Source organism: Jaculus jaculus, chromosome 3 (assembly GCF_020740685.1).
Source record: "Jaculus jaculus isolate mJacJac1 chromosome 3, mJacJac1.mat.Y.cur, whole genome shotgun sequence".
In the NCBI taxonomy this organism is placed as follows: Eukaryota; Metazoa; Chordata; class Mammalia; order Rodentia; family Dipodidae; genus Jaculus; species Jaculus jaculus.
This window is the reverse complement of record NC_059104.1, coordinates 87,291,962-87,304,269: the sequence shown is the minus strand read 5'-3', so window position 1 is coordinate 87,304,269 and position 12,308 is coordinate 87,291,962. Positions and strand designations below refer to the sequence as shown.

The 12,308-nt window shown below is 41.5% G+C and overlaps 1 protein-coding gene across 1 annotated transcript; it reads right to left on the bottom strand.

Annotated features, from left to right (window-relative positions):
• Window positions 1-3,039: 3,039 nt before the first annotated feature.
• Window positions 3,040-12,019, bottom strand: Acrv1 (acrosomal vesicle protein 1). Its single transcript, XM_004670576.2, has 4 exons — window positions 11,971-12,019; window positions 8,311-8,844; window positions 6,358-6,477; window positions 3,040-3,164 (listed from the first exon to the last, which is right to left on the bottom strand). The coding sequence occupies exons 1-4, from the start codon at window positions 12,017-12,019 to the stop codon at window positions 3,040-3,042; spliced, it is 828 nt and encodes a 275-aa protein (XP_004670633.2).
• Window positions 12,020-12,308: the final 289 nt, after the last annotated feature.

The following is a 12,308-nucleotide window of genomic DNA, read 5'->3' as shown; positions in this document are numbered from 1 at the left end:
TCTTGAGTGTATTTGTAGGGGCAGGAGGCCTTGAAATGTCCATAGTCTCTCTCAAATAAAAACATTTTCTTTCCTTTTTTGTCCCAGGTAGGGTTTCATTCCAGTCCAGACTGACCTGGAATTCACTATGTAGTCTCAGGGTGGCCTCAAACTCATGGCAATCCTCCTACCTCTGCCTCCTGAGTGCTAGGATTAAAGGTGTGCACCTCCATGCCTGGCTCAACATTAAAAAAAATTTTTTATCTTGGGCTGGAAAGATGGCTTAGCAGTTAAGGCACTTGCCTGCAAAGCCTAAGGACCCAGGTTTGATTTCCCAGTATCCATATAAGTCAGATGTATGAAGTTGTACATGTGTCTGGAGTTTGCATTGGCTGGAGGCTCTGGCATGCCCATTCTCTCTATCTGTCTCTTCCTCTTTCTAAAATAAATAAAATCTTTTTTTAAAAAATAAGTTATCTTAGTCTGAAGAACATGTACAATTTTATGGCTAAAGTTGCTCATGTATTACTGTACACTAGCCCTCTTTGTTACCCCAGTGGAGAAGCAGTTTATCATGTATTCCTGTGTACTAGCACACTGACTTCTAAGGACAAATTTGAACCTGCTTTATTTTATTTCTTTAGGAGGCTATTAGAATTGAGTAAAATAAGCAAGTATGTAAAAAGTTTTATTTAGAACAAAAGCAAACACACTCTACAATCATGCGCCACTTTGTGCATCCTGTTCACTAAGGGGGATCCTGTGCATCTTGATCATTAAGGGGGATCCTGTGCATCCCCCTTAATGATCACAGAGGACTTGACTTTTCCATTTGAACTGCTTTGGCATCTCAGAACCCAGAGCAGCCTTTGGTTCCTATGCTCTAGCTTGTTTCCCTTCCAGTTTCCCTCCATCTCAGTAAATGTTGCTTTTAGCTCCCCACTTTTTTTTTTTTTAATTTTTAAAAAAATTTTTATTTATTTATTTGAGAGTGACAGACACAGAGAGAAAGACAGATAGAGGGAGAGAGAGAGAATGGGCGCACCAGGGCTTCCAGCCTCTGCAAACGAACTCCAGACGCGTGCGCCCCCTTGTGCATCTGGCTAATATGGGACCTGGGGAACCGAGCCTTGAACCGTGGTCCTTAGGTTTCACAGGCAAGCGCTTAACCGCTAAGCCATCTCTTCAGCCCAACTCCCCACTTCTTTAAGTCAATGCTTTTGAAATTACCGTTTTTCTTATTCTACATTTAATTCAGGAGATCTTACTCAATTCAGTAAACATGTTCAAAATATATCCCATTTCTCACTTGATTCATATCACTCTAGTCAGAGTCAATCATCTCTCTTTACATGTTACCTACCTTTAAAACAGGTTATTTTCCAGAAAAGCAGTTAAAATGGCACTTTTAAAATGCGAATCACTTCTGTTTTGTGATTAAAAGTGCTCACTATGCTAGCCTGACAACCAAGTTTAGATCCTCAGAACCCACATAAAACCAGACTCAATTAACTCTGTAATCCCAAACTTGCCTATAGAAATGGGAGGTGGTATTAGGAGAATCATGAAGCTCTCAGGCTAGCTAGTCTGGTGTTTGTAGCTGAAAACAACAAAAGAGAACCCCCCCAAAAAAGGAAAGAGTCAAAACAAGGGGTAAGGCAAGGACTGAAACCCCAAGGTTGTCATCTGACCTACACACTCACAAATTGAGACTTGTGTCTGCCTTGTATAGATTGAAGTGATTGTTCTCATCTGATGGGTATGTGGTAATAGTTCCACCATCCACTCTCAGAATTTTGTCTTTTCAAACTCAAACTGTCCATTAAATTAATTTTCTTCCTCCTGATAGACCTTGTCACTCACAATCTTTTTGTCTCTGAATCTGAATACTTCAGATGAGACCATGCATGTGAAAACACCTTGAGGTAGGGACTATTTAGTGTTATACTTGTCCCTCTGCTGAGCAGGTGATCCAGTGACATTGTATTTGAAAACAAACAAGCAAAAACAAAACAAAACAAAACAAAAAAACTTAGTGGGCTGGAGAGAGAGCAGTTTAAGTGCTTGCCTGCAAAGCCAAAGGAACCAGGTTCAGTTCCCCAGGACCCACATAAACCAGATGCACAAGTTGGCACATGCCTCTGTAGTTTCATTTGCAGCTGCCAAAGGCCCTGGTGTGCCCATTCTCCCTATCTGCCTCTTTCCCTTTCTCTCTGTCTCTCAAATAAATAAATAAAATAAATTATAAAAGAAAAGGCCTTATGAATTGCTACATATTTATACAGAGCAAAAAGGAATCATTTTGTTCCCATTAAGAGTGGTCTATTGAAGACTGAAAACTCAGCCAAAGAAGGGTTGAGTTCTATATAGTAGTGGAAGGTTTGGGGACAGAGAGAAATACCTACAATATTTTGTTTATGCCTCTTAAAAGGTAAGTATCTACTTGCATTGTTATATTTTTTCTTCTTTATTATTAATCTTTTTATTTATTAGAGTGAGAGAGAAAGAGGCAGATAGAGAATGGGTGCACCAGGGCCTTCAGCCCCCCCTGCAAATGAATTCCAGATGCATGCACCACCTTGTGCATCTGGCTTACATGGGTCCTGGGGAATCAAACCTGGGTCCTTTGGCTTTGCTGGCAAGCGCCTTAACCTCTAAGCCATTCTCCAGCCCACATTCTTCTTCATGTATCTGCCCTGGGAGACCCCTTTCACAAATACAGAAATATTCGTAAAAAGCATCCACTTTACTGGGGATGGGAGAAAGCTCTGGTTGATTCGGCGTCTGTACAACAAGACAGATAAGTCTGTCTTTAGCTTGTGTTCTTTAACCATGGGAATTTATTGAAAAATTAACTGGCAGGGTGGGAAGAGTGGAACAAGGAAGACTGGACACAAGAATGGGTAATGGGGTATTAGTAGAGGAAAGGTACTGAGTATCTTGACTGACTCAGGCAGAGGCAGATGTGATTAGTTGTTGAAGCCAAATTTAGATAGAGCCAAATAGGGTGGTGGAGGCTTTTTGCTGCCTGTGTCAGAACAAGAAGAGGGGCTCAGGCTTCTAGACTGCGTTGCAGAAGTGTTTGTTCCGACAGCATACAATTTGCATCCTTGTTCCATGGGAGAGGAGATTCATAGAAGGGCACATGTTCTCACACGCCTGAACCATGAATTGGAGGTTTCCCCCTGAAAGAAGCAGAGACATATTGACATTAGCAGACAGCTTACACCTCCACCCTTATCCTTTATCCATAATCCCCAGCTTCCCCATGAAGGGATAAACTAGACTTCATGTGTATATTTTTCCTGTCCCTTCCCTGTGCTCCCTTTCTTTCAGTTCTCATTCCTCATATACATTTTTAAATTTTTTTTAAAAAAATTTATTATTTGAGAGAGCGAGAGAAGGAAAGAAGCAGACAGAGAAGAGAGAGAATGGGCACGCCAGGGCCTTCAGTCACAGCAAATGAACTCCAGATGCATGTGCCACCTTGTGCATCTGGCTTATGTGGGTCCTGGGGAATCCAACCAAGGTCATTTGGCTTTGCAGGCAAATGCCTTAACTGCTAAGCCATCTCTCCAGCCCCCCTCATGCACATTTTCAGCCTTCCTCTGTATTGTTTTTTTTTTTTATTAAAAAAATATTTGAGAAAGAGAGAGAAGCAGATGGAAAGAGAATGGGCACTCCAGGGTCTCCAGCTGCTGCAAACGAACTCCAGACATGTGCCACCTTGTGCCTCTGGCTTACGTGGGTCCTAGGTCCTTTGACTTTGCAGGCAAGTGTCTTAACAGCTAAGCCATCTCTCCAGCCCCTACTGGTTTCTTTTTATTTTACAAATAAGTTTCCCCAAGCTCACTAGTACTTTCTCCTCATGCCCCTCTCCTATGGTTGTCCTCTGAGACCACTGCAGAGAGCTGCTGTCCTCACCTTAACTTCCTTCCTAGTCCAATCAGCTGACGCCCATCTTCATGTCAGTATTGCAAAACAGCTAAGATTTTCCCTGCCCAAAATGAAACTCATTCCCATTTTTCCCATACTGAAGTGAAATCCCCTATATGTTTTCTGTACCTGTCCTTTCAAGCCCTCTGTCAGTGTCATCAGAGCTTCTCCTTAGCCTTGACCATTCAGTTGGCTGTTAAGGTCTATCAGTTCTATTCATGCATTGTACGCTGTTTCTGTCAGCATTTCCATTCATCAAACTTTTTTTGTTTTGTTTTTGTTTTTTTGAGGTAAGGTCTAACTCTGGCCCAGGCTGACCTGGAATTAACTATGTAGTCTCAGGGTGGCCTTGAACTCATGGCAATCCTTCTACCTCTGCCTCCCAAGTGCTGGGACTAAAGGCATGTGCCATCACCTCTGCTTCCATTCATCAAACATTTAAGGCACCTTTACTCTAGGGAACTATACCAGCCAGACATTGGCTGGTGAGTACTAATACCATCAAGGTTTTTTTTGTCAGTAGCTAAAAGCTACTTAAGTTTTCTCAATTTCTGATTTTCTGTTAACAGAAACTTGGGAGGATTAAATGAGATAGTATTTAACGAAATGTATCTCTCGGTGTCTGGCGTATGGAGCAGGGTACATAAAAGAGAACTGTTAGATCTTAAAATCAAGTCACTCCCAAATTTTAAATTCAGGGCTTTTAAGATGCAATTGAAGGTATTGTATTATCTGGCTGCAGCCAACCAACTTACACAAAGGTACATTTTCTTTTCTGGCCACCTCTACAAGACTGCTGTTTTCCCCCCTGGCATTCTGGGCTGTGCTGGCTGCTTCTGCAATTCCCCGTCTTTGGCATATCGTTCAGTGTCCATTGAGACAAATGGGCAAATCCCTAGTTGTCTTTATTTCTGGCTGTGGAAGAATTGCTAAGGGGCTTCAGATAATACTGATGTTTGGATGCCATCTCAGAGATTCTGACTTAATTGGTATAGCCTGAGCATGAGGAGTGTTAAAAGCTGATCAGGTGATTGTAATGTGCAGTCAAAACTGGGAAGTACTAGTTCATATCTCTCATCTTTCTGAATGCTCACTTCTCTCCAGACTTCCCTGCTTTCTTACACATGTGATAAGCTTTCCTCTCCTGAGCACTTCTCAATACTTCATGTGCTATTTTTTATTTATTAATTTATTTTAACCTTTTATTGCCAACTTTCAGAAATATAGACAATATGGCATGATCATAATCTTCCACAACCCTCCTTTACCCCCCTCCCAAATATCCCCTCCACAGAATCCCTTGTTTCCAGCCAGTCTATTCTATTTTGATGTCATTTTTTCCCCCTCCAGTTATGCAGGTCTTATGTAGGTAGTGTCAGCCACTGTGAGGGTGTAAATATCAAGGCTACTTGTGTCTGGAAAGCAGTATTATACACATTCCTCCCCTTTGTTTGGCTCAATTTTATTTTATTATGTTTCGTCTTTCAGAAAAGAGCTTGCTGTGTAGCCCAGGCTATACAGGCCTCTTGAATTCTTAATCCTCCTACCTCAGCCTCCCAAGTACTATGCAGGGATGTGCCACCATATCCAGCTTGTACTTTTCTTAGGACACCATATTTCTACTTTGTAATATTTTTTTTTTTTTTTGAGGTAAGATGCAGGCTGACCTGGATTTCACTCTGTAGTTCTAAACTAGCCTTGAACTCACAGTGATCCTCTTACCTCTGCCTCCCTAATGCTGTGATTACAAGTACACACCACCATGCCCAGCCCAATATTTATTATTCCTTACATAAGATTACAGTCTCTTTGGACACAGTCTATATTTGATTCATCTTTGTGTAAGGCTCCTGGTATGTGTTGTTTATTGAATGATGGTGGTGAATGTATACTTATACAAATATAAAGAAAATTACTTTTTTTTGTGTGAGAGACCAAACAGACTAAACAGTCAGGAAGTTCATGGTATGGAAATTATCAAGATTCCTTATTTTGTAGGATGAAGAATAAGTATAAGGGTAGAGAGATGTAGAAGTATATTTTAGGTCCTACAACCTGTGCCTATAGGTTTGTACATAATTGTTTATTAGTTTATTCATTCAGTATGTAGTAAATACTTACCATATGCTTATACATTCTGCAAGGTCCCAGGAAGACATAACCCTATATAAGCCTTGGGTATCCAGTCTATACCAGTAAATTATGGGGCAACTCCTTTAATAGGAAGAGAGCCAGTCTCACTGTCTCCTTTTTTAGGGGGCCTGCTGGGAATGTTTTATACCTTTCCATCTGTACCTGAGACTCTACTTTTAATCCTTGAAAGATCAGTTGAATTCTTCTGATTGTCTAAGTTTCTTCATCCTTCCTGCCCCCCTGACAGCCATTATTAAAAGATACTAATGTGCTTTTTGGCAAAGATTGCCTCAGAAAGTTCCTACCTACCTTCAAAGATCTTCTTTAACATGCACTGTTGGGAGCTCTGAGCAGCGCAGATTCCTTCACCACGAAGACATTTTCCCTGATTGGTCATGTAAGCACATGTGTGGCAATTTAATGATGTACCTGAAATTTTAAGGTAAGCCTGATGAAATAAATCCAAGCGTTATGGATCAATTCTGTTTATGTGAGTTATACATCTGATGAGGGATGATGTGCAGTCAGTGGATTGCATACATTTATTTCTTAGTCTTTATTGGGCATCTAAGGGTCTTGTGCCTTGATAGAGTTCTTCTCTTTCTCTCTACCTCCCCCTCTGTCTCTCCGTGTTTTTATCTCTCTCTTTAGATAGGGTCTCACTTGCCAAGACTTGTTTCAAACTCATCTTCTTGCCTTAGTTTCTGTAAGTGCTGGGTGTACAGATATTCTCCACCACATTCTGTCTTCTGAGCCTGCAGAACTATCTTCATTCTTATCTCTTTGTTTTTATTTATTGCTGACAAATCCCAAATTGATCAAAAAGAGACTTTTGCTTTAGTCCATATTCCCTTTGGCTTCTTGGACTTTTCTAAGTAAATGCCCTTCTGACATGTCTTCCTAAGAGAAGAATGTCATATAACTGATTCCCTGCTGTACTGTCACATGCCCACAGGGCAAAAAATACTAGGGGTCAAATTTGACTGATAAATAAACCATAAGAGAATACTCTAGCTAGGGCTGTAGCTCAATTGGTCGAGTGCTTGCCTAGTATGCATGAGGCCTGGGTTTCATACTCAGCAATGCGAAATAAATATAACAAAAAGATTGAAAAACAAACCACTACAAACTCCAGATGCATGCACTACTTTGTGCATCTGGCCTTATGTGGGTACTGGGGAATCAAACCCAGGTCGTTAGGTTTTGCAGTTAACCTCTGAGCCATCTCTCCAGCCCCATGGCTCCCATTTTTAAATTGACCTTATTGAAGATTGACATCCATATCCTCTCACTGTTTCTAATGCTATTTCTCTATCAGGAATAATAAAGAGATGAAAAAAAAAATTAAGCCAGGGGAAGTGAGGAGTATGAGCTTTCAACCTAAACCCAAGGTTTGCTATTTTCTAGCCATGTGACTGATGTTGGGGATAATACTTTTGCTACACTTTTCTCACCTAAAAATTTAGAATAATGTATCTTCTGCAATAGAGTAAGTATGCAGTGTCTATATCTGATAGTAACTTGAGGCATCAAACTTTGGGTCTCATTTTCTTTCCTTGAACAACTCCAATGAGATATGAACCACAGAACTGCAGTTTCTTGGGAACTTGCTCTTAGATCTAACCACTGGGAGTGTGCTTTACATACCACATTTGTCTTTAGAACACTGCACCTTCATGTGCCCCTTCCAAATCTATTGCAGCTGTATTCGTAGCTTTTGTGTATGTGTAGGCCAGGGGTTGACATTGGTGTCTTCCTCTGTCCCTCTCCACTTTACTGTTTGAAACAGGCTCTCTCACTGAACCTGGAGCTCACTGGTTAGGGTAAATAAGTCAGCCAGCAAGCTTTGGGGATAGCTGTGTCTGCTTCCTCGGCCTTGGGATTACAATTACAAGCTGCTGTGCCTGGTTTTTACGTGAGTACCAGGGATCTAAAGTCAGATCCTCATGTTGGTGCACCAAGTGCTTTACCCAAAGAGCCATGTCCATCTCCCCTTTCTTATGGATAGTGGAATCAGAGAGTCTACTGGTATTTTGTATTTGTGGGTTTTTTTTCTTTGTAAAAGAGGGTCCTTCAAATTTCATTGCCTTTAGGTCTCCAAAACCTGGAAATGCCTCTGGATATTATTGTGAAGAAACAGAGTCTAAGAGTCTGTTGATACAGTGTTAATGATCCTTCTACATTCCTCCCCTAAAATTGGGTTTTCCTTGTGTGGTTCCCCACTTCCCACCTGAAATCAAAGACCCACACAACATGGCTCACCTGGAGATGTGCTTGAAAATGTTGTACTTGAAGGCTGTTCACCAGTAGCCTGCTCAACTGCAGGCTGCTCGGCAGAAACCTGGTCAGCTGAAGGCTGCTCACCTGCAGGCTGCTCAGCAGCAGCCAGCTCACCTGAAGGCTGTTGGTGTTCACCTTCACCAGAAGCATGTTCCCCTGTGGACTTTTCTTCTGCAGCTTGCTCACCTGCAGACTGGTCTGAAGAGTGTTCTCCTGAAGCCTCTTCTCCTAGAGCCTGTTCACCTGAAGGTTGTTCACCTGAAGGCTGTTCCCCTGACATGTGCTCACCTGCGTTTTCAGTTGCAACGTGCTCACCTGCAGCATGTTCACTCGCAGCGTGCTCGCTGGAGTCGTGTTCACTTGAACTGCGCTCAGTCAGAATTTTCTCACCTGAACTCTCCTCTAAAGCCTCAATGTCTGAAGGGTTGGCAAGTGAAAAGTACTCGCTTGACAGTTGCTGAACTGAAGCATGGTTATTTATAAACTCAAGAGGTTTATCAGGCTGACCTGGTGCTCCTGGGTAGAGAAGAAATAGAACACAGATGGTGAAGGTGACTGGGGTAAAAACCACTTTGCTGTGGAGCCAGACAAATGGGGAACTCTAGGTTTTTTGGGTGTCTAGATCAGGCACTTGAACACAGTGCCGATGTTGGGGGAAGTTATATAATTACTTCAAGGGACCAGGAAGAATAATTTTTAAAAATACAGAGACTACATTTGAGGTTTTTTTTTTTTTTTTTTTTTTTCCCAAACTAGGGTCCCAACTGTAGCTCAGGCTGACCTGGAATTCATTCTAGTCTCAGGGTGGCCTTGAACTTTGAGGGATCCTCCTACCTCTGCCTCCCGAGTGCTGGGATTAAAGACATGCACCACCATGCCTGGGTACCTTTGAGATTTTAAGGTACATAATATTAAGAAACTGCATAGGCCGGGCCTGGGTACCTTTGAGATTTTAAGATACATAATATTAAGAAACTGCATAGGCCGGGCCTGGGTACCTTTGAGATTTTAAGATACATAATAAGAAACTGCATAGGCCGGGTGTGGTGGTGCATATCTTTAATCTCAGCACTCGGGAGGCAGAGGTAGGAGGATCCCTCAAAGTTCGAGGCCACCCTGAGACTACAGAGTGAATTCCAGGTCAGCCTGAGCTACAGTTGAGACCCTACCTTGGAAAACCAAAAAAACAAAAGACTGCATAGGGGCTGGATGGATGGCTTAGTGGTTAAAGCATTTGCCTGCAAAGCCAAAGGAACCAGGTTTGATTCCCCAGGACCCACGTTAGCCAGATGCACAAGGGGGCACAAGCATCTGGAGTTTATTTACAGTGGCTGGAAACCCTGGCACACCCGTTCTTTCTCTCTCTTCTTCTTTCTCTGATAAATAAATATTTAAAAAGTTAAAAAAGAAACTGCATAGGACTCAAAGTATCCTCATTCCTGTCATCGTGAGTCAGCTCCTAACCCTTTCTCCAGTTCCTCTATGGGTGAAAGACAAGAAGAACAGAGACATGAAAGGGAGAGAGAAAGCAAATATCCCCCTGCTCCCCATATCCATAGTCTTGCTATGTGGCCCTAGCTGGCCACATACTTGCTATGTAGATCGAGCTGGCCTCAAAGCTGTAGTGATTTTCTTGCCTCTGCCTCCTGAGTGTTCAGATTAGAGGTATGTGGCACTATATCTGGTATAATCTATCAATAGCTAAATAATTATAAATTGAGGGTTAACAAGTTTTTTTGTTTGTTTTCCTTTTGGTGCTGGTGATTAGGGTCTTACTCAATAGTAGAAGATTTAAATCTATAGATAAAATAAACTTTAAAATAAAAGATGTACCAGGCATGGTGGTGGTGCCTTTAATCCCAGCACTCGGGAGACAGAAGTAGGAGGATCACCATGAGTTCAAGGCCACCCTGAGACTATATAGTGAATTTTAGGCCAGCCTGGACTAGAGTGAAACTCTACCTCAAAAAATCAAAATAAATAAATGAAGTAGAATATGGCAGTACCTAAAGGGCCCACAAAAATTATTAGAAGAAATAAAACTCACATTTGGTAAGGTCAAGTTGTTTCTCACATGCCCAAATCCATGTGGGTTGGACACTCAGCAAAATTGCTATCAATTGTTAGGTTAAAAAATCCTGTTACACACACACACACACACACACACACACACACACACACACATCTCAGTTGGGATTCCCATGATACACCATTTCCAACTACTTCATGAGTTTGTTATCCACTGAACTAAATAGTGAAGTGCCTTGTCTATTACATAGGCACTTGAGTAATTTTGGTTTCCTCTCTTCTGTGCCTTTTACTAGACAATTTCTTCTACCCTTAATCTATCTCATTAGTGATTATCAAATATTCCCTCAGTATGACTTCCATCTTTAATATGTTTTATTCATTTATTTATTTGAGAGAAAGAGAGAGAGAGAATGGGAACACCAGGGCTTTCAGCCACTGTAAATGAACTCCAGATGCATACACCACCTTGTGCAGCTGGCTTACATGGGTCCTGGGGAATCAAACTGGGATCCTTTGGCTTCGCAGGCAAACACCTTAACGCTAAGCCATCTCTCCAGCCCTGACTTCCATCTTAATTGAATATAAGCACCAAACAGACCATTTGATTATTATTCTTTGGTTAGACTGAACAGCCTAGAAGAGAGCAGAAGACTACAGCAACTGAGTTACTAGTGCTAGCCAAAAGTTAAGTGTCATTACAGGATTGTTAGTCAGTACATCTCTTTAGGTAGCTATAAAGCCACCACTCTGCAAGACTCCTGTAAGAGATGTATTTATAGTAAGTTACTTGTTCAATGACTAGAATTAGAATATGTTGATGAAACAAAGGTAAGAGTTGAGTCTTTTCGTATATTTGTTATGTATTTGCTTGATTGATAGCTAACAAAAAGAAGTTTAAGAATGAGATGTTTCTGATATAGAAGAGAGGTTTGTAAAAACATGCTACAGCCTATTACTTCATGGTGTGACTTGCACATGTATCATTCAGTAGCTATGTAACTGTGGTTCTGAGGCAAGTTTTTGAAAAACTTAAACAAAAAGCAAAGTCACTGAAAGCCAACATTGCTGCAAAGACACTTTTTTACACCAAGAGCTCATAGCCTTTTTTCATTTTTAGGTAGAGGAGAGAACACAGATCTCCATGAACAGACAATCCCAAAAGGGAAGATACAGATCACTAGTGGGATGGATGAATACAGCCATGAAAGAGAAGCTTATAAGGTCTCTAGTCCCTAGTCCTGCTATGTTAAGATGACTTTCTAGTCACCTTACACCTTCTGTCTTTCCTTGGCACATTAATTACATTCAAGTGGTAGGCACAAGCCTTCACTGGGCTGTTACTGATTCCTAGGTCTATTGTCTGATTTCGTAGAACATCACATTGAGTGGCCAAAAGAAGTAGGACTAGGTACACACCAGGTCAGTAGACTCCTTTAAATGTACAGCCATAACTAGGAGAGATCAGTTGGTTAGAAACTCTCAAAGTTAATCTTGCTTAGTTACTCTTGAGTCAGCTTGGTTTGCTTAACTGGTCTCTTCAAGGGCAGAACCACTGAAGAAGGCTATCTTTGATATCCACCCAGAGTTAAGCTGTCTAGATAGCAGACTCACCTCTGACAGACCCAAGCAGATAAAGACTCAGTAGTAAGATGAACTCCATCTGAATTTAAGGCAGGAGGATCCTTACTGTGGAGCTCCCAAGCTGTGAAGAAACCAAGTGGAAATGCCCTCCCAGCACTGAGTCTGGAAATTCTAGAACCTAGAACCTGAGAAACAGTTCATGTCTGTCACAATGGATTGTATTCTGAGGTCCTCAGAGCCTGTTCAGGAAGGTGGCCCTTAGCTCATGCCAAATGCCACTAGTGAAGGACAATGAGTATTTTCTAAAAGTCGAGCAATGTGTTATTGCTATCTTTAAAAACTTGCCAAAGTACATTGTTGGTAGTAAA

Bases quoted from the DNA above. Each gene is read 5' to 3' on its own strand.
- Acrv1 (XM_004670576.2), bottom strand. From the start codon at position 12,019: ATGGAGTTCATCTTACTACTGAGTCTTTATCTGCTTGGGTCTGTCAGA. The intron at 8,845-11,970 runs GTGAGTCTGCTA...TTCTCTACCCAG, and splicing joins TCTGCTTGGGTCTGTCAGAG to GAGCACCAGGTCAGCCTGAT. The intron at 3,165-6,357 runs GTAGGTAGGAAC...TGCTTCTTTCAG, and splicing joins GTTAAAGAAGATCTTTGAAG to GGGGAAACCTCCAATTCATG.